Consider the following 23,370-nt stretch of genomic DNA (forward strand, 5'->3'; position numbering starts at 1 on the left):
CTTGAGCTGCTAGATGTGTTCGAAATCAATCCCATTTAGCATGGTGGTAGTACCACAAACCACGATGGAGGGTATTCTCAATAGGAAGACGGGACTTCATCTCCTCAAGGACTGTGTGGTGGTCACTCCTACCGATACTGGAGCATCATGGACAGATGCATCTGTGGCAGGCAGGTTGGTAAGGATGAGGTCAAGTATGTTTTTGCCCTTGGTTCCCTCACCACCTGCCACAGACCCAGTCTAGCAACAATGTCCTTTAGGACACTGCCGGTTCAGTAGTGGTGCACCAAGCCACTCTTGGTGCTGGACATTGAAGTCTGCCACCCTCTGTGCTTCTTCCAAGTCATGTTCAACGTGAAGTAATGATTCATCAGCTGAGTGGAGGGGGTTGGCATGGGGAGTCAGTACTTGGTAATCAGCAAGAGGTTTCCTTGCCCATGTTTGTCCTGATGCCATGAGACTTCACTGGGTCCGGAGTCGATGTTGAGGATTCCAAGGGCAGCTTCCTCCTGACTGTAGACCACTGTGCTGCCACCTTGGCTGGGTGCATTCTGAAAATAAAACATTGTTTTTTTAGGAGCAGAGACCTTGTTCGTCAGTAATTATGAACTTAATATACCGTTGAAAGCCCAATTGATGTGTTTCATCAAGTTGTAGTTTTTTTCAAGTGTCTTTACAATGAGACTAATAGTGTAAACATGGTAATTCTTGCCAGTTTAATGATTGCTAATCAATTGTGGTCTGTGGGGACTTCAATGCACTATTCGGGTGAGTGCGGTATCACTGACTGTGACTTCTAGAATGCCCTATTTAACTTCACATGCACATTCCAGAAGTTGCTGATAGTTTGAAGAGTAAAGAAGACAAAACAGTGTCAGATTAGCTTCCCTTTCTACTGTAAAAACCAAACCTCACCAGTTCAATTGCACTAAACTTAAAAGCCGTTCCATCATGGTAGGAACAATTTAGATAATGGACCAAGTCATGCTGACACGTGTGGGTGTTAATATCATTTACACAATATTATTTGGTTGGTATATTTGCATCATTATTAATATCATATTTATACAATATTATTCATATAAATGGCCCCCATTCCACCATTTTGAAAGGTGCATTGGAGGTAATGCAAACATTGTAACGTAAAATTACATAAATTTGATGCAATGTTTTTCCATTTAAGGGAGATGTGTAGTGCCATGTCCACTTGTGCAAGTTTTTTTATTGTCTTTGTGGTCAAAAATTTGTGCCTATGTCGACTTTCTTCTCTTGAAGTTCCTCCTGTGTAGGAACTGCTAAGGGTATGGTTCTCACGTTGCTGTGGATTGTGCTTGTGTGAAGGCTCTCTATAGGTTTCAAGATTGAGTTCACTGTGGGTGGAAGATGAATCCTCTCATTTTCCTTTTTCTTTGTCTTTTGGTTAGTTTGCAAGTGTTCTCCTTTGCAGTGTCTTTATTCTGTAAATTCATTACAATTTTGAAATTTCCACGTATGGAGATTGAGCCAAGTGGAGCATGGCATAAATACAACAGAATCCTAAACTAAGTGTTTGCCATTGTAGGAGATATTGCTTGTGATACAGTTTGTTGCTAATTTTCATAAAAAGGTCATTCTAATTTGTTTTGTTCTTGGATTTTGGTTTCATGTTTCTAGACGTTAGTGTTAAATTATAGAATCAAGTAATGCGGCACAGACGGAGGTTGTTTGGCCCATTGTGCCTGTGCAGGCTCCTTGAAAGAGCTACCCAATTAGACTTATTGCCCTGCCCTTTCTTTCTCCAAACCCTGCACAATTTTCCTCTTCAAGTTTTTATCAAATTTATTTTTGAAAGTTGCCATTAAATCTGTTTGGGCAGTGCATTCCAGATCATGGTAACTTACTACACAATTTTTATTTCTTATCCCTGATTCTTTTGCCAATTACCTTTTAAATCTGCCTTCTGGTTACTCTTCTGCCACTGGAACCAGTATCTCAATTTATCAAAATTGTTCATGCTTTTTAACACCACATTCCCTTATTCCTGTTCCATGGAGAACATCCCCAGTTTCTCTAGTTTCTTTATATAACAGAAGTCCCACACCCCTGGTACAATTCTAGTAAATTTCCTCTGCATCCTGGCTAAGGTTTTAACATCCTCTTTGAATTGAGGTGCCCAGAATTGAGCACAATACTCAGCTGAGGCCTAAACGTAGTTTATCAAAGTTTAGTATAACTCTCTTGCTTTCGTATTCTATTCCTTAATTTATAACATTAGAATTAGAAAAAATACAGCACAGAAGGTGGCTATTCAGCCCATCTTGCTTTTGCTAGCTCTTTGGTAGAGCTACCCAATTATAAAGCCAAGAATTCGTTATGCGTTTTAACAACCGTTCACTATTTATATTTTTTAAAAAAGCTGATTAGATTTGTTTTGGAATCTGATTATTCTGTTGCTAGTAATGTTGCAAATTCCACAGAGCAATCTTGATTGTTACTCTGACTAGTTGAGGATGAAAGTGCTATCGGTCTAAGTTTCATGGTTGTTTTGTCAATTTTAATTAGTTAACCTTTTTTTCTTTCATTTGCTTCAGATTTCCACCAGAAAGAGACATGCCTGTGATTATTTCCTCTTTCCTCGCCCTCCAGTTCAGCTCAGACTACTCCTAATTTTACCCATCTTTCTTTGTGGTTCTTTGGTACCTGTGCTGGTACCTGTGCCAGCCCTTGTGGCTGAGTAGAAGCACTGTTTCTGGCTCTTTGGCTGACTTCTCCAAAGTGCAAAGAAATCGCAAGCACTTCAGAAAATGGGCACAGTTGACAAATGCATTTCAGTCTCTCCGATTGGGAGCAGCAGATTAATGGGAAGATAAAGCAAGGGGGTAGTAACAGACACGGGAGCAGAACAGCATTCAACAAAAAAGAAGTGGACTTGAAGGAAGAGATTAACACTTGAGTCTGAAGTGTAGTGTGTAGCGCAAACCCAGAGAAACCACAACTACTCTTCCCACGTTTCTTGTTGGGAGATGTTAGCATTGCATGGCTATTTCATGCACCTGATGTAAAACGAAGCTACGTTCAGTGCTTTCCAAGACATGAGCCACAATGATGGTCAAGTCATTCGCAACTTTAATATTTACTGTCCAGAAAGAATGGAGTGCTTCACAAGTTGCACCAGTGGAACCACAACTTCTATAGTGTATATTGCAAGGTCTGAGCGTTTTCTTACATTGCCCTCCTCTGTTGGAGAAGTGTAAATAGTTCAACGATTGTTGCCTGCTGTGAATCCACATGATTTCCTCAGTGCAATACACAACAGCTTCTGCCTCCACCACACCACCCCACCCATTCCCACTCTAAGGAATAATTAAAGACCCTGGGGCCAACTAAAAGGCTTTGATGGTGACAGAGTGCTGCTATCCCAGTTCAAAAATTGTAATATTACAAAGAATTGCTGTGCTTTAGCCCACTACATGTGCCCAATAATGTGAGATCATGCAATGTAAAAAGAAGCATAGCAAATATGCCTGATTCTATATATTTTACAGTAAGATAAATTTAGAGATCTTTTTAAGTGAAATATTGATTTAATTTGCACTCCTTTTTTGTATAATTCAGGACTTCATGGCATGGGCAGATGATGCTAAGGAGAAAGGCTTTGTCCTGGTATCGTTTGGAGCTGGTGTGAAGTATCTGTCAGATGATGTTGCGCACAAATTAGCAGGAGCTCTGGCACGGCTTCCTCAAAAAGTGATTTGGAGGTATGTATATGGTGGGTGGCATGGGGGTTGATGGAAGAAGAGTGGAGGAAAACAGTATGCAATTTTTACAACAAATGAATTGATTTTAATACTTGGGTATAGTTCTTTGTAATGTGTGTTTTAAACCTACAGATGGAATTTTCCAAGAGTACTTTGATTTTATAAATCAAGATAGTTTCACTGTTTTATATATACAAAACCATGAAAGCTTTGTGATTTAAACAAGCTTAGAGTGATTTCAGTGTTATACCTCCACTATCCAATTGTAATACAATAGAAGTGCTTATGTATTGATACCAAGACTTGTTAGTGCTACGGTTATGCTTTTGGTAATCACCAGCAGATCAAATATGTTTATTCTCATCAACAGAGCTCCCAAATTGTTGTTCATGGTGAATCAAATGGCATGTGTTGTTCTGGATAGGGGAGTGGGGTAAAGGTTCACATCGTAACTGACTTGATTTAGAAAGAAGCTTGTAAGGTACCAGCTTAGTAAAGTATGTTTATTGATGACTCCTGGAATGTAAATCATGTTTTTTAACCACTGTAGATATATACATTTTATTTCCCTCACGTACAGTTATTTTGAATAATTTTTTTCACATCTTACTCACGATATTGTGGGTATATTCTCATTTTTCCTTCGTTACTAATTGTCTCAATCAGTATTTGTGTTACTAAAAAGATCTGCTAAAACAAATGGGCTTTTAGTCCCTCCATTTAAACATGACTAACATGTCAATCCTTCCAGAAATTATGTTGTTGATGAGCCATCATTTTGCTGGTTGCAAACAAATAAATTGACCTGGTTTAAGCACTTAAGATGCAATACAAAATACAAAGAGTGGACGGTACCAAATTTCAATGAGGAAAGTGTCACTCATCACATGTAACATGCTGTATTTGCTGGTGTAAACAACCCCCTGAATATTGTGATCTATGTCTTTTGTCAGTATGATTATTTAAAATAAATGTTAATTGTTTATGTTGTACCTTTTTTAAAGCAATTTAATTGTACCTGTGCTGCTTCTAAGTATAGTTTTCTTGGGCACTTTCCTCCATCTTTGATCCATTGACTGGAGTGGAGATGCAATTGGGGCTACAAATGATAGCCCTCATTTTAAATTACTGAGCTTTAAATTACTGAAGTTGGTATAGATGTAATTGGATAATTACTGTTTAACTTCCTATTTTCCCTAAGAGTCTCTGACTAAAAATATTTTACAAATTTTAGAAAATGCTGATTTGTAGGTTTTAGTATGTATCTTGAAATGTGATTATTGAATTACGAATATTATTGTGCCTCTGAAATCAAGTCAGTGAAACAATATTTTAGTCCACTTTTGTTTTTTTGGGTCATTTTTGCCTACAGACTTCTTTGTGCTTGACTAAGCAGTGGAAATTTGTTCAAATTTTGCCTCCTTTTAGTGGTATACTGCCCAACCATTCAGTTCTCCTGCGATTTATTGTTTTACAAATGATATTTGTTACTTCCAGGAAATTGTCAGAAACTTGCATGCAGCAGTGTAATTCTTAGTTACCCATCAAGTATGATGAATAAAATGTGCAAGTTGTATCCCTTGATGTCATACATAATAAAGTGAGGTTGGGTGAAGTCAGAGTTTAACAGCTCTTTGGGTACAGGGTTGCAAGCTTGGCTCTCTTTATTTGGTACGTGTCAATTAGTTCATTGCCAGATTAAAGATCCTGACTCCAAATGAACACATTTATTTCTCTGCCTCTTGTTGAAATCTGATACAAAATCTGAGTGTGATGAGTGTAGTGATTGACAGGAAATACAGATGAGTTGCAGCAGTTTTTATTATTAATGTTGCTCATAGCGATTTCGAGGATAAGAATATTTGAAGATGGTTAGCAGAAAACAAACATACTCCATCAAGCCTGCCTGACGCTTGTGATGGCTGAGGCACCATGACTAAACATTTCCAATGCTGCAGCCATACAGTGTGGGAAAGGGAGAAAAGAAATACCGATAGCCAATTAGGGAAGCAAGTTCCCCTCTAATCCCTTCAGATGATTAAAATCAGTCAATGAAATCTTATAGATTGTTATCTGTTAATTCACTTAGATTCTCTGTTACATTCTCTGCCTTAATGTAGTTCCTTATTGAAAGCATGCAGAGAGACATGCTGCACTAGCCAGCAACACATTTCCCAGAGAGTAGTGATCCTCTGAAAAGAACCAGCTAACATCCAGCCTATTTCTTCCTTTAGTGTAGTTTAAATGCATGTCCACTTCCCCTCCTTCCTGTCAAATTACAATGACTTATCAATAGGTATGCTATCCACCCCTTTCAGCATTTTATTATTCTTCCTTAAGTTGCTTCTAAGTCTAAACTGTTGGAGTAAATATACCCATTTCTTTAAAGGCTATCTGAGTAACTTGATATTCTTTAAAATAATCTCATTCTAGTAGCTCTCCGATGGACCTTCTCCAAAACCACTATGTCACCCACCTTGGGCACAGTACATCGAATGTGACCTAACCAGTAGCCTGTAATGACTCAAAAACAAAAATTGCTGGAAAAACTCAACAGGTCTGACAGCATCTGTGGAGAGGAAGACAGAGTTACTGTCTCGAGTTCAGATGACTCCCCTTCAGAACCAAAGAGAAGCAAAAATGCGACAGAACACACTGTTCTTTGGGGGAGGGGGGGCGGGGGCGCGCGCGCGGGGTGTGGGACAGGCGAAGCTGGACAGAAGGCCAGCGACAGGCGGAGGCAAAGGAGAGACCTCAAAAGACGTCACAAACAAAAGATCGAATGTGTGTCGATGGCGGCAACACCGGCCAAAAGAGACACCAACGGCAACACCAAGAGTAGAAAGCAGGATGAGCAAGTGGCAGATGGCCCCAGCGGGGGCAGGGGACGGCGTGGGGAAAAAGGACCGAAACAGGCCAAAAAGCAGGGACAAAACAATGAAAGGCAACAAATTCTAAAAACAATAGAAATTTGTTTCCTTTCGTTGTTTTGTCCCCACCTTTTGGCCTGTTTTGGTCTTTTTTCTTGTGCTGTCCCCGCCCCACCTCCACTGGGGCCGTCTGTCGCTTGCTCATTCTGCTTCCTACTCTTTGTGATGCCATCATCGACACCCTTTCAAACTTTTGTTTGTGACGTCTTTTGCGGTCTCTCCTTTGCCTCCGTCTGTCCAGCTTCGCCTGTCCCACGTCCCCCTTGAACAGTGGTGTTCTGCCGCATTTTTGCTTCTCTTTGGTTCTGAAGGGGAGTCATCTGGACTCGAGACGTTAATTCTGTCTTCGTCTCCAAGGACGCTGTCAGACCTGAGTTTTTCCAGTAATTTCTGTTTTTGTTTCAGATTTCCAGCATCCGCAGTATTTTGCTTTTATCTTAACCTGTAATGACTGATTTGTGTCCTTTTCATTTGTACTGATTTGTTTTTTAATGGGAATTATCATTGCCATTATGCTTTTTGATCTAGTGATTAAGTCAAATCTGCCTTTTTGTTTGATGGGATTCTGTATGCTTTACTACTTTCAGCATCAAATTTTGTATTCTTGTCCATTTTTCCATGGGGTAAATAAATCTCAGTCATTTATGTGAAAATGTGACAAATCAGAGACTTGAGATGCAAAACTGAAACTGATAGTTGCGTGTTAGAAGTGTTTTTGTACAAATGGATCCCAGGTACGCAGACACTATCCCAGGGTGACTGGGTGAAGATACCAAGCTCTCAGAACTGGAGTGAAGGGTCCTGGAATCAGTACTTGAAGCAGGCTTGGTTGGAATATTGATGATTGGGTTCCTGGGTCTGGGAGTACTGGATTTTACAAACTGAGGGATGCCCCAGCACTGGGGAAAACGTGGAAAGTGGTCTATAATCTCAGCACTTGGAGGAAGATTCTAGTCTGGAAATGCTAGGCAGTGAGATTTGGGGGGCTCTCTGCACTGAGGAAGATCTGATGTCATGTTGAGAGATGAAATGTCATAGCAGTGAGGAAATCAGTCTGGTAACATTGAGGGGGAGGAGCAGTTGGGAGAGTCTAGACTGGTCCATCTTGGACTATTCCTAGGGTCAGCAATATTTATGGCCTTAAGTGCAAAAGGCACTTTAATGCTATAGTTCCTGACTCTACTTATTTTATAACTAAATCTGTAATTCATTATCATGTTTACAATGAGAATCCTAATGTAATTTCTGAAAGACAAGCATTTAATATGATTAATTACAGCAGCAACAACTTGCATTTATATTCCACCTTCAAATATTTAAAAAAAAATCCAGAATGCTTTATAGATCTATGAGAAATTGATGCCATGTGAGGTTGGAGACCTGCAAGGTGAGAAAGGATGACAAAATGAAAAGTTTAGGGAGAGTGTTCTATGAAGTGACTGAAGGCTCTACTAGCATTGGTGTGACAAAAGGAAGGATGCAAGCAAAGATTGGCAGAGGCAGTGAGCAAGAGGGTGTGGAAAGGCATGCAAGACTAGACTAGATTGCAGAGATGAAGAGGAGTTGGAGTTATTTGAGAGCAGGGCAATGGTTTTTGGCGGAATGTATTGTGGATGGAGAGCCACTGCGTTTTAGCAAGGATGGGGGTTGTGGACATGTGAAATTTAGTGTGGGACGGGAGATGGACAGCAGCATTTTGGACCAATTCAAGTTGGACTTGTGCAATGGAAAGTAGGGAGTTCTTTGGAGTAATCATTGTAGACAGCAAAAACAAAGGTTTTTGTGTCAAAGTTTGTTTAGGTTTGTCTTACAGTTGTTTGTTAGTGAGGATGTATTGGTAAGCTTGGTAGCGAATCAGCCTTTCTGCAAATTTACTTGAAAATTAAATTGTTGACAACTTAATTGCTTTCCAATGCAGTACAGTGTCTCAATTCTGGCTGTCCAAAACTGGAGCTGTCAGAAAACCGGACATTTTTACAATGTGCCATGCATCAATTTTAATTAAGTTAAATAAAAAAATGTAACTTGGACAATTCAGCTAGGCGCTGCATTGCATAGTGTGACACCTGACTAGTTATTCACCACATGTGCCCATTTAATACTGTGCTCTGAACGACCTTTGACCCCACCTGACCCGGCTTTACCTGAACAGCCCATGGCCCAAATCGCCTGACCCGAAATCTGGCAAGGTCTGAAATCCAGTATGGCCTTGGTCCTGAGGTTGCTGGTTTTGAGATACTGTACTTATACACCAATACATCCGTCCTTCCACCTTTCTTGGGAGAGAGCTGCCTTTTACCTTTTTTGAAAAATACCTGAGTGCAGTTTACTTGGTGCAGATAAAGTCTAGTGAAAAGTGGATCTTTTTACTTCCATGTACAATGCTAATCATTATACTGTGGGTATCATTTATATTCACTTCCCTTATTTATATTTTATTTGCTGTGTAATGGATATTCCAGGTTGCTTCAATTTCAGGAATGGAATTTAAACCGCCATAAAGTTAATTGATTCCTTAACAATTCCATGTAAACCTGAATGAGTCATATGAAAACTTTATGATCATACTGTATTCGTTTTCCTGGTATGTTTAAAACTTGTATCAGACTGAAAATGACTGATTCAATACTTAATATAATTTCTAATTTAAGATTTATTTCAATAACATATATTGATAGTACCTTCTACATAAGAACATGATAAATAGGTGCAGGGGTAGGCCATTCGGCCCCTTGAGCCAGCCCCGCCAGTCAATGGCTGATCTGCCCCAGGCCTCAACTCTTCTTTTGTGCCAGTTCCTCATAGCCGTCAGTTCTGATATTTCAAAAATCTATCTGCCTCCTCTTTAAATACTTTCAGCGATCTAGCCTCCACAGCTCTGAGGTAGAGAATTCCAGATATTCACTACCTTCAGAGAAGAAATTCATTCTCATCTCAGTTTGAAATGTATGTCCCTTATTCTGTAGCTATGTCCCCTAGTTCGAGATTCCCCCACGAGTGGAAACATCATCTCAACATCTACCCTGTCAAGTTCCCTCAGAATCTTGTATGTTTCAATAAGATCACCCCTCATTCTTAACTCTAATGAATAAAGGCCCAACCTGTTTAGCCATTCTTGCTAAGTCAACCCCTTCATCCCAGGAATCAGCTTAGTGCATCTGTTTTGAGCTGCCTCCAATGCTATTATATCCTTTCTTAAATACGGGGACCAGAACAGTACACAGTACTCCAGGTGCGGCCTCACCAATACCCTGTACAGTTGTAATAAGACTTTCCTATTTTTAAACTCCAACCCCCTAGCAGCAATACAGGCCAAAATTCCATTTGCTGCCTTAATTTGTGTTTCATGTACAAGAACACCCAGACCCCTCTGTGCTGCACTTCTTTGGAGTCTCTCTCCATTTAAATAATAGTCTGCCTTTTGATTCTTACTACGAAAACGCATGACTTCACACCTTCTTACATAAAACTCCATCTGTAAAGATTTTGCCCACTCACTCAACCTATCTATATCCCTTTGCAAATTCCTTATGTCCTTATCCCGACATGCCCTCCCACCTATTTTTGTATCGTCAGCAAATTTGGATAAATTACACTCTGCCCCTCCCTCCAAGTCATTAATATAGATAGTAAATAATTGAGGCCCTCGGACTGATCCTTGTGGCACTCCACTAGTTACATCTTTCCAACCTGAAAAAGACCCATTAATCCCAATTCTGTCTACTGTGCATTAACCAATTCTTAATCCATGCTAATAAATTTCCCCAATACTGTGAGCTCATGTCTTGTGCAATAACCATTGATGTGGCATCTTATCAAATGCTTTTTTGGAAATCCAAATGCACTACATCTACCGGTTCCCCTTTATCAACTCTGCTTGTTATATCCTCAAAGAATTCTAGCAAATTTGTCAAACATGATTTCCCTTTCAAAAAACCAAGTTGAGTCTGTTTGATTGTGTTAAGCTTTTTTAAATGCCCTGCTATTTCTTCCTTAATAATGGACTCTAGCATTTTCCCAACGACAGATGTTAGGCTGACTGGCAACAGTTGTCTTAGTTGTAGTTTATCAGATTCTAGCTGTTTTGTTGAATATATGATAAATTGTAAGTACTATAGCACTGTGATACGATTTGTATATTTCCTTTCTATTTTTTCTCTATAAAGTGTGCCCTCTGCTTATCATGGAATGTAATACTACCTGAAGGAAATTGATCACATGCAGACTGTTTACATAATATAATTTAATAACATTGTCAAATCCAGGTTAATCCCTGTAAATTATATAGACCAATAGTTCTTAAACTGTCCAGTACATTGTACTGTGGGGTGCAAGGTTTATTCAAATTGAATAAGAGAAACAACTGGGCGGTGGCAAAATTGATGTTACTTTCAGCTGCTAGAAAACACTGTAATAGATTACTGTTTCTACCAGTTAGCTGCATTCAACTTGGTTTATGCCTGATCTCTGTCTTCTGTTCCTTCAGCTTTTTTTGACCTTTCCCTAGTCCTCGATTCAGGTCAGTAATAAGAAAGTAACATACGTAAAACTGGAGTAGCGCATACGACCTGTTGAACCTGCTCAGAGATTCAATATGATCATGGCTCGACTCCAATTTGCCCGCTCCCAATATACCTTCATTCCCAGAGACATCAATGATCTTGTCTCTGTCAGTCTTCAGGATATTAAGTGATGGACCATCTTCAACCTTTTCAATGAAAACATTGCTCCTCATCTCAGTCCTGTGGTCAGTCCGTACTCCTGAAACTATGATCTACATTCCCCAGCCAGGGGAAATGACCTCTGTGTCTATCCTGTCAAGTTTTTGCAGAATCTTATATGTTTCAATGAGTTCACTGCCCAAATTTTCTGAGATCCAGAGCAGGAAAATCTGGGCTTGGGTCTGTGATGAGTAGGCCCTGTGGAAGTCCTGACATGAGTAATTGCCTGGAAAGTTAGTATTTCCAAGGGGCTGATTTGTGCAGCTCCAGACACTATGCACAAGTCATTTAGCACTGATTTCAGTGTCGGAGACTTGGGCTAGATACATGTAACTTAATTGGATATTTACCCAAGGAAAAATTCTAAGGGGACAACCCACTACCCATGGTTAACTAAAGTTCAGGAGGGCATCAAACTTTAGGAAAAACATATAACTGCACGAAGCTGAGTGGCAGGATAGAACATAAAGAACGGCAGAGAATGACTAAAAGGCTAATCGGGAGAAAGGAATTAGTGAATGAGAGGAAGCTAGCTAGAAACGTTAAAATGGATAACAAAAGTTTCTATTTAAAAGGAAAAAGTATTTAAAAAGGAGGAATAAGTAAGGCGAGTGTTGGTCCTCTAGAGTGACAGTGGGAGCTAATAGTAGGTAATAAGGAAATGGCGGAAGAAACAAACAAATATTTTGCTTCTGTATTCACTATAGAGGATACAAAAACATTTCAGTAATAGCTGTAAATCAGGGGGTGGAAGGGAGGGAGGAACTTGGTGAAATTGTAATCACTAGGGAAGCACTACTGAGCAAACTGATGGAACTGCGGGCTGACAAGTCTCCAGATCCTGATGGACTGCATCCTAGGGTCTCAAAAGAAGCGGCTAATGAGGTAGTAGGTGCGCTGATGTTCATTTTCCAAAGTTCGCTAGATTATGAAAAGGTTCCATCACACTGGAAAGTAGCAAATATAACCCTTCTATTCAAAAAGGGAGCGAGGCAGAAAGTAGGAAACTATAGGCCAGTTAGCTTGACGTCTGTCATAAGGAAGTTGTTATAATCGATCATTAAGGAGGTGATAGCTGGGCACTTGGAGAAACTGAAGGTAATCAGGAAGAGTCAGCAGGTTTTGCGGAAGGGAAATCGTGTTTAACCAATTAATTGGAGTTTGTGAAGGAGTAACGTGCTGTCGATAAAGGGGAGCCTGTAGACATTCTGCACTTGAATTTCCAGAAGACATTTGATAAGGTATCACATCAAAGGTTATTACAGAAAATAAATGCTCATGGTGTGGGGGGTAATGTATTAGCTTGGATAAAAGATTGGCTACCTGGGAGAAAACAGCATATGCATAAATTGGTCTTTTTCTGGTTGGTGGGATAACAGGTAGAGTCCCGTAGGGGTCTCTGGTGGGGCCTCAATTTTTTACAATTTACATCAATGACTTACATGAGGGGAGCAATGCCATTTTAGCTAAATTTGCAGATGGCACAATGATAGGTAGGAAAGTATGTTGTGAAGAGGATAAAAGGAGGTGCAGATGGGTATAGATAAGTTGAGTGAGTGGGCACAGATCTGGCAAATGGAGTTTAATGTGGGAAAATGTGGAGTTCACTTTGGCAGGAAGAATTAAAAAAAAAACAGTATTACTTAAATGGAGAATGGCTGCAAAATTCCAAGCTGCAGAGGGATCTAGGTGTTCTAGTGCATGAATCACAAAAAGTTAGTATACAGGTACTGCATTTAATTAAGAAGGTTAATGGAATGCTATCCTTCATTACCAGAGGAGTTGAACATAAAAGTAAGGATGTTATGCTTCAGTTATTCAGGTCACTGGTGAGACTGCATCTTGAATACTGTATGCAGTTTTGGCCTTTTTTAAGGACAAATGTAAATACGTTGGAGGTGGTTCAGAGGAGGTTTACTAGCTACCTGGAATGAGTGGTTTGTCTTATGAGGATAGGTTGGACAGGCCGGGCTTGTTTCCATTGGAGATTAGAAAGGTGAGGGATTAGTTGATTGAAGTGTATAAGAGCCTGAACAGTCTTGACAAGGTAGATGTGGAAAGGATGTTTCCTCTGGTGGATGAGGCCTGAACTAGGGGGCACTGTTTTAAAATTAAGGGTCAGCCTTTTCAGACAGATGAGGAGAAATTTTTTTCTGAGGGTTTGGAACTCTCAGGAAGGTGGCGGAGGCGGGGTCATTGAATATTTTTAAGGCAGAGGTAGAGAGATTCTTGTTAGGCAAGGGAATCAAAGGTTATTGGGGATAGATGGGAATGTGGAATTCAAAACACAATTGGATCAGCCACGATCTTTGAAATGGGAGCAGGCACGAAGGGTCGAACAGCCTACTTCTATTTCTTATGTCTTATGTTACACAGGTTAATCTCTGATGTAGCTTGGTTATGAGCAGCATAACTCAACCCAGCTCCCCCCCCCGCCCCCCACCACCACTACCACCATTCGGTCAACCTTATCATACGATCAAAAGTGGGATGTTCTCTACTCAGTACCATTCACATCCCTCAGGCACTGAAGCAGCCCGTGTCCATATGCAGAAAGACCTGGACAGCATGCAGGCTTGGGCTGATGTTTGGTGCAATTGTTAGTTGCTGCTTAGTGTCCAGGCAATGACCATCTCCAACAAGAGAGAATCTAACCATCCACCCTTGATATTCAATGGCATTACCATCGCTGAAACCCCATTATCAGCATCCTGATGGTTGTGATTGACCAGAAAATGAACTGGATCAACCACCTAAATAATGTGGCTACAAGAGCAGGACAGAAGCTGGGAATTTTGCAGCAAGTAACTCACCACCCAACTCCTCAAAGCCCGTCCATCATCTCCAAGGCACAAATCAGGAAGGTGATTGGAATACTGTCCACTTGCTTGAATGAGCGCAGCTCCGACAGCATTCAAAGCTCTTCACCACCTGGGACAAAGAACCTGCTTGGTTGGCACCCCAATCACCAATGAAAAATTTCACTCCCTTCATCCTTGGCGCACAGTAGCAGCCAACCACAGGATGCATTGTAGCAATTCACCAAAGTTTCTTGGACAGCACCTTCCAAACCAGTAACCTCTTATCACCTTGAAGGATAATGGCAATAGATGCATGGGAGTACTAACACCTGCAAGTTCCCCTTCAAACCCCACACCATCCTGACTTGGAATACATCCGTTCCTTCACTGTCACTAGATCAAAATCCTGGAATTCCCTCCCTAACAGCACTGTGGGTGTGTGTACCTATAAAATATAGACTACCTGGGTTCAAGAAGGCAGCTCATCACCACTTTCTCAAGGGCAATTCAGGTTGGGGCAACAAATAGTGGCCTTGCTAACTATGTCCACGTCCCATGAAAAAAATAAAAAGTTATCTTAATGTCCTCACTCTTACCCCTTGGTCACCCTCCATTTCTGATATGTAATTTACCGTCATCTGTGAAGACAGACAAAATATTTGTTCAATATCTCTGCCATTTCCTCATTCCCTATGATTTCTCCTGTCTCTGCCTGTAAGGAGCCAGTGTTAATTTTAGCTATTGTCCTTTTTTCCTATTTGTAAAAACTCTTGCCATCTCTTTTTTTTTTTATAACCCTGGCTAGCTTACCCATTCTATTTTTCCACCTTTTATCAACTTTCTGGGGCCCTTTGCTGATTTTGTTTTGAAAACTCCCAGTCCTCAAGCTGACTACTATTCTTTGCAATATTATAAACCACTCCTTTTAATCTAATGCTATCCTTAACTTTCTTAGTAAGCTGAGGATAGATTTTTTTTTTTGCTGAATTTTTGGTTGAAGTTGAAATGTGTTTTTGTTGAATATTTTGGATTGTTTTGTTAAATGTTTTCAATTGTTTATTTACCGGCATACCTTTTAGTCTGCTCAAGTTATTCGATCAACCTTAGCCAGCTCTTCCTTCATACCAATATATTTGGATTTATTTTTAGCATAAGATTCTTATTTGGGATGAGAGTATGTTGCTTTCAAACTTAATATGGAAATCAGTTGTATTATGATTACTGTTTCCCAGCGATTGGTTACTAAGAAATTAATAACTAATCCTGTCTCATTGTACAATACCATATCTGAAGCTTTTATCCCTAGTTGGTTCCACAATGTATTGTTCCAAGAAACTATCACAAAATTATTCTACAAATTCATCTTCCAGACCGCTTGCCAATTTGGTCCAGCCTATATGAACATAAGGTCCCCCTAAATTATTGCATTGCCTTTATTACAAGCTTCAATAATTGCTTGCTTCATGTTCTGTCCAATGGTGCAAACTGCTCCCACCAGTGTTTTCTGACCATTGCTACTCCTAATATCCACCCATACTGATTCTACTTCCTGACTTCTGAGCTAAGATTTTTTTCTTGCTAATGCCCTTATGTCATCTTTTACTATTAGGGCGGCTACTCCTTTTCCATTCTGTTTGTCATTTTGAAATGTTGTGTACCCTGGAATATTCACCTCTCACCCTTGGTCACCTTGAAACCATGTATCTGTAATGGTAATTAGATCTAAACCATTTGACTCTTTTTGTGCCATTAGTTCAGCTATATTATTGCGAATGTTTTGTGCACTCAGATTTTATTTTTTCTACTAATGTTATTTGCATGGACCTTATTCACTGATGCATTATTACTGTTAAACTCTGTCCTTTCCTGTCCCACACAGCTTGACTTTACCCAAAATTGCTACACCATCCTATTGCCTTGACTTTTCTCTTTGGATTTATAAATCTCCCTTCACTGAAATTCTTCCCCATCCTGTCCACAGACCTAGTAATATGATTTGCCAGAACACCAGCCTGGTTTGAGTGGAGCCCATGCCAATGGTACAGCTCCCTCTTTCCCATGTATTGGCGCTAGTGTCCCATGAATCAAAAACCCTTCTTTCTACACCACTCTGAGCTACATGTTTAATTCTAATCTGCTTGACGCTATAGCAATTGATGTGTGGCTCAGGTCACAATCCAGACATGATTACCTTTGAGGTTATGCATTTTAATTTGGACCTTAACACAGCATCACATTATTCTTAATTCTACCTATGTAATTGGCTCTTATGTGGACCATGACAATCTGATCCTTCCACAAATTTGTCTCCAACTTGAGAATATGTCCTTAACACTGGCACTGGGTTCTTTGGAATTCTTTGGAATTTCTGTTTGCAGCTGCTGGGAACTGTATCTGCCTTCCTGACTATACTGGCCCATAGCACTACATCATTCCTTTTTACTCACTCCAGTTGGCTGGCATCTTACACCATGGTGCCACGGCATCCTGCACCATGGTGTTGTGACCAATTTTCTCATTCACCCTGAAGTTCTTGTTCCCATCACAAATGTAGCAAGTACCTAATACTCTGTGTCTAAATGCCCATAGAATTTGTAACAAAGCAAATGAATTGTCGGCTCAAATAGGAATAAATATGTATGACCTGATGATCAGTATAGAGATATGGCTGCAAGGTGACCAATGCTGGGACCTGAATATTCAAAGGCACTTGACATTTTGGAAGGAGCGGAAGCAAGGAAAAGATGGTAAGGTAGTTCTGTTAATTAAGGATATTAGTGTAATAGTGAGCAATGGCCTTTGTGCTAAAGATCAAGATGTAAAATCTGTTTACAAACATATGAAAAGGATCAGAAGTAGGCCATTCGGCCCCTTGAGCCTGCTCTGCCATTCAATAAGTTCATGGCTGATCAGTTTTTTGAATTCCACATTTCCATTCACCCCTGGTGACCTTTGATTCCCTTGCCTAACAAGAATCTACCTATCTCTGCCTTAAAATATTCAAGGGCCCTACCTCCACTGCCTTCTGAGGCAGAGTGTTCCAAAGTGTTTCAACCCTCAAAGAAAAATGTTTTCCTCATCCCTATCCTAAAAGGGTGAACCCTAATTTTAAAACAGTGACCCCCTAGTTCCAGACTCACCACAAGAGGAGGCATCCTTTTCATGTCCACCTTGTCAATACCATTCAGGATCTTTTTTATTTCAATCAAGTCACCCCTCACTCTTCTAACCTCCTATGGAAACAAGGCCAGTCTGTCTACCCTTTCCTCATAAGAGAACCTGCTCATTTCAAGTATTAATCTAGTAAACCTCTTCTGACCCACCTCCAACACATTTACATCCTTAAATAGGATACCAAAGCTATGCACAATATTCGAGATGTGGTCTCACCAATGCCCTGTATAACTGAAGCATAACCATGAACTTTTATTTTTCACAATCTTTGATGCGGCACCTTATCAAATGTCTACTAGAAATCCAAGTACAGCATGTCTACAGGCTCCCCTTTATCCACAGCACATGTTACTCATTTGGGTTTGGATCAAGATAAAGAACAGGAAAGGTAAGAAGTAAATTGTGTTAGTAGTTTATATACCTAACAGAACGCTGTAGGAGGGGGTAGACAGGAAGAAATAATGGGGACTTGTAAGAAAGGTATTGTAATAATCGTGGGGGATTTTAATCGACATATAGATTGGATGAATTAGATTGGCAAAGGCACTCTGGAAGATGAGTTGTGTTTTTGGGATGATTTCTTTTGAGCAGCACATTCTAGATCCAACCAGGGAATTGGCTGTTCTAGATCTGGTAATGTGCAATGAGACAGGATTAGTTAATGGCCTCACAGTGAAGGTGCCTCTAGGTAGCAGTGATTATAACATGATTGAATTTCACATTGAGTTTGAGGGAGAGGAGAGGTCTAAGACTAGTGTTTTAAAATTAAATAATTGAAATTGTATGAAGACAGCTGGCTAAAGTGAACTAGAAAGTTAGCTTAAGGGGTAGGTCAATAGAGATGCAGTGGTAGACATTTAAGGGAATGTTTTATACCGCTCCGGAAAGATACATAACAGTGAGAAAGAAAGACTCTAGGAGTAGGATACATCATCTGTGGCCAACTAAAGTTAAAGGTAGTATCAAATTGAAAGGAAAAGTGTACATTTCTGCAAAGATTAGTTGTAGGTCATCAGATTGGGCAGAATTCAAAAACCAGGAAAGAATGACTAAAAAGGTAGTAAGGGAGAAATTAGAGTATGAGAGAGAGCTAGAAATATAAAAACATTAAGAGTTTCTACAAGTATTTAAAAAGGAAAAGACTAAGTGAGCCTGGGTCCTCCGGAGAATGTGTCTGGGGAATTAATCAAAAATAAGGAAATGGCGGAAGCAATGAGCAGATATTTTGTCTGTCTTTATTGTAGAAGATACAAATAACATCCCAAATACTTAAATCAAGGTTTACTCTTGAGAGGACCTTCAAGAGAAAATTATCACTAGGGAAAGTATACTGCAAAAACTATTAGAACGAATGGCTGACACATCTCCAGGACTTTATGGACTTATTCCTAGGGTCTTAAAAGAAGTGGCTGCAGATAGATACATTGGTTGTAATTTACCAAATTTCCCTAGATTTTGGAAAGGCGTCATCAGATTAGAAAATAGTGAATATGACTCCTCTATTCAACAAAGGAGGGAGACAAGGCAGGTATAAACAGGTATCTATCATATGGACAATGCTAGAATCTTTTAAGGAAGTTATAGCATGGATACATGGAAAACAGAAGCAGGAGTAGATCATTCGGCCCTTGTTTATGATAATGGCTAATCCTCTATCTCAATGCCATACTCCCGCTCTCTCCCCATACCCCTTGTCGGCTTCAGAGTCTAGAAATCTATCTATTTCCTCCTCAAATATATTCAGTGACTTGCGCCCCCCCCCCCCCCCCCCAAATCCGTAGTAGAGAATTCCACAGGTTCACCACCCTCTGAGTAAAAAAGTTTCTCCTCATCTCAGTTGTAAATGGCCTACCCTATACCCTAAGATTATGACCCCTTGTTCCAGGCCCCTCAGCCAAAGAAAACACCATCTCTGCATCCAGTCTGTTTAGCCCTCTCAGAATTTTATACGTTTCAATGAGATCCCCTCTGTCTTCTAAACTCCATTGAATACATGCCTAGTCGGCCCAATTCCTCCTCATACAGCAATCCTGCCATCTCAGGAATCAGTCGGGTGAACCTTTGCTGCACCCTCTTATAGCAATTATATCCTTTCCTAAGTAAGGAGACCAAAACTGCACACACTTGGTCTCACCAAGGCCTGTATAGCTGCAGTAAGACATCCTTGCACTTGTGCTCAAGTCCTCCTGCATAGAAGGCCAACGTAGCATTTGCCTCCTTAACGCTTGCTGCGCCTGCATGCTTGCTTTCAGTGATTGGTGTACAAGGATACCCAGGTCCCTTTGCGCATGAACATTTCCCAATCTATCAACATTTAAATAATACTCTGCCATTCTGTTTTTCCTACTGAAATGGATAACTTCACACTTATACACATTATACTGCATCGGCCATGAATTTGCCAACTCGCTCAACTTGTCTAAATTGCCTTGAAGTCTTTTAACATCTTTCTCACCACTCACATTCCCACCTAGTTTTGTGTCATTAGCAAACTTGGGAATATTACATTTGGTTCCCTCATCCAAATCATTGATCTATATTGTGAATAGTTGGGGCCCACGCACTGATCCCTGCGATACCCCACTAGTCACTGCCTACCACTCCGAAAAAGACCCATTTATTTCTACTCCATATTTCCTGACTGCTATCCAATTCTCAATCCATGCCACTATATTACCCCCAATCCCATGAGCTTTAATTTTGCACACTAACCTCTTATTTGAGACTATATCAATAGTTTTCTGAAAATCCAAATACACCATATCCACTGGTTCTCCCTTATCTATTCTGCTAGTTAAGTCCTCAAAAAAAAAAGCTCCAGTAGGTTTGTCAAGCATGACTTCGCTTTCATAAATCCATGCTGACTTTGTCTAACCCCGTTGATATTTTCTGAGTATCCTGTTTTCACATCAGGGCAGGGCACTTAGTAAATCTTAAGCAGTCAGGCAACATAGTTTTGTGAAGGGAAATTATTAGTATTAGAGTTCTTTGAGGAAGCAATGAGCAAAGTGAATAAAGGGGAACTTATTGACATGGTGTACTTGGATTTCCAAAAGGCATTTGATATGGTGCCACACCAAAGGTTAATACACAAAATGAGTTCATGGTGTATAGGGTGTAACATTATCATGGGTAGAGGCTTGGTTAACTAACAGGAAAGAGTAAGGATAAATGGGCCCTTTTTGGGTTGGCAAGCTGTGGAGTGCCACTGGTTGAGTGCTGTGGCCTCAACTATTTACAATCTATACCAATAACTTGGATGGAGGTACTGAATGTACGGTAGCTAAATTTGCCAATGACAAGTAAATTGTCAAGAGGAATTAGAGTCTGCAAAGTGATTTAGACAGGTTAAGTGATAGGCAAAAATTTGGCAGATGGATATTGGCATATGGAAAAACGTGAATTTGTCCGCTTTGGCAGAAAGAATTGAAAAGCAGTATATTATTTAAATAGAGAGAGATAGCAGAATACTGGTGCAGAGGGATCTGGGTGTCCTGGTACATGAATCACAAAAAGTTAGTATGCAGGTACAGCGAGTCACTAGAAAAACAAATGGAATGTTATCATTTATTGCAAGGGGAATGGAATATTTAAAAAGAAGTTTTGCTACAGTTGTACAGGATTTTGCTGAGACCACATCTGAAGTAGTGTACACAGTTTTGGTGTCTGTATTTAAGAAAGGATGTAATTGCATTAGAAACAGCGTGGAGAAGGTTCACTCAACTGATTCCTGGGATGAAGGGTTATGTTATGAGGAAAGTTTGGACAGGTTGGGACTCTATGCATTGGAATTTAGAAGACTGAGAGGTGATCTTATTGAAACACATAAGATCCTGAGGAGACTTGACAGAGTGGTTGCTGAGAGGATGTTTTCCCCTTGTGGGAGAGTCTAGAACTAGGGGACACAGTTTACAAAGAAGGGTTCTCCCATTAAAAATGGAGATCAGGATATTTTTTTTTTCTTAGGGTCCTTAGTCTCTGGAATTCTCTTCCCTGGTTTGCAGTGAAGGCAGGATCATTGAATCTTTTTTATGTTGAGTTGGGCGTTTATTGATTGATAAAGGAGTCAAAGGATATTGTGGGTACACATGAAAGTGGAGTTGAGGCCACAATCAGATCAGCCATGATCTTAACCACTGGCAGAGCAGGCTTGAGGGGCTGAGTGGCTGCTTCCTCCTAATTCATATGTTCATATGTATATTTGCTCTTCAAAGTGAAGAGTTGAGGCTGCTCCATCAATACATGCTAGATCCCCATACCTACCTGACTCACAGTCATACTAGTCTGTCCCTGACCATTGAACAACTCTATGAAGTACTGTTCAACCTTAAAAGGTGTGACTACTTCCTGGAATGTGGTGTCCACGTACCTTTCCTCCACCTTGATGCCCACAATATCTGCAACTTGGACTCAGCAACTCTGAGACAAAGATGCTCAAGGTGCAGATGCTTAGCACAGATATGGTTATCTGGGACTGCAGTGTGTTTCACAAACTCCCACATGTTGCAGTCACAGTACATCACTTGTCCTGCCATGTCCATTAAACTTCTTTATTTGATAAGTTAACTAGTTACTAATTTAGTAAAGCAATAGCAAATTACAGTCTGAGTTTAGAGACATAAAACCACTATCAACTGCTGGAGTTGAAACAGGAAATAGAAATTCTTTCTTCCCCCTTAGGCCCTAATTCCTACTTGCACCAAATTCCTGACTTGACACTTGGTTCACAAAGGACTCTGTTCCCCAGTCAAACTGTGCTTCCCCACTCTGATGATAAATGCTGTCTACTTGCATACAGAGCTGTTGGTTACAACTTTTTAGTTAGCTTGCCACAGTAATTAACATTTAGCCAGGCAGCCAGTTGATTACAGTTAACTATCATTGGTTGGTGGGTGTTATTGTTAGCTAGGTATCTTAACTAGCATGCAGTTTCTAGTGCAGTTTTAAAGCTGTAAGTCAGAGTGTAACTATCAATCTTATTAACAGCTTGATAAATACTTATCAGAGGGATCCCACTTACACCAAATTCCCCATTTAGCACCTTTTTCATGAAGCACTCTGTTCATCATTTTTGTGCTCCCCACTCTGGAGAATCTGCTTCTTTCTCACGCTTTCAGACTCTTCACAGAACTGCTGATATATTTTGGATGTTGCAGAGTAAGTTGGGAGAAGTGAAACAGAAAAAATAAGAGGAAAAGAGAGAATTGGAGGCAAAGTGAGGGGAACAGAAGTAAAAATGGGCTGACACCAGATTTTCTGATCGATCACTGCCTTCTGCCTGAACAGTTTTATGCTGCTGACTCCCATTCACTTATATTTGGTTTGAGAAAAGAAGGGAAGAAACTGAATAGTTGGTAGCCTGATTAAACAGAGTTGTGAACAATTATCCATGGTTGTGAAAAATATTTATTAATAGATTGGTGCTGTTATCTTGATCCATACATAGTCTAGAATAAGTTTTATCATGGCTTCATAGAGTGACATTCACAAAACCTGAGGTATGGCACAATACGTTAGGGACAAAAAGGCATTAGCAGACAATTTCACAGTAACACAGTTTAACAAATTGCCAGGGCAATATCACCACCTTCTGGTAGATGTAGAGCATTTCTATCCCTGGACCTCGTGTTTTCTTAGTCTAGAGGCCCATTTGAGTGCACAAGTGTTTGTGAGCTGCATCTGTGCATAGGCCCTGTATCATCATCAATACTGAATTAATACATTGCTGGATGTTTTTGCTGCAGACTTTAAGACTACTTAAATGTGGTGTCATACATTTTTTAAAAAACATTGTTAGGTGGTTTGGTAGTTGATTTTAAATATCCCATATTTCTCCTTGCAAGCTTTATGCAGAGCATAGTGTTAGAAACCAGGGTTGTTTAAGTTTTTGTTTCCTTCCATGATTGAAAGCTGCTTTTATCAGCACCAAATGCATTGTGACAGCTCTAATCAAAGTCACTAATGGCATCTACTGTGTCTATGCTGCATTTCCTTTTCATCTGTTGTC

At 40.1% G+C, this 23,370-nt stretch overlaps 1 protein-coding gene across 1 annotated transcript in view; it reads left to right on the forward strand.

Annotated features, from left to right (window-relative positions):
• The window catches only part of ugt8 (UDP glycosyltransferase 8), a 77,527-nt gene that overhangs the window by 22,132 nt on the left and 32,025 nt on the right, over nt 1-23,370 (forward strand). Inside the window, exon 3 of the mRNA XM_041192045.1 lies at nt 3,595-3,737. Coding sequence (XP_041047979.1) covers nt 3,595-3,737 — 143 coding nt within the window. The remainder of the gene's footprint in view (nt 1-3,594; nt 3,738-23,370) is intronic.

Source organism: Carcharodon carcharias, chromosome 1 (genome assembly GCF_017639515.1).
Source record: "Carcharodon carcharias isolate sCarCar2 chromosome 1, sCarCar2.pri, whole genome shotgun sequence".
Lineage (NCBI taxonomy): Eukaryota > Metazoa > Chordata > Chondrichthyes > Lamniformes > Lamnidae > Carcharodon > Carcharodon carcharias.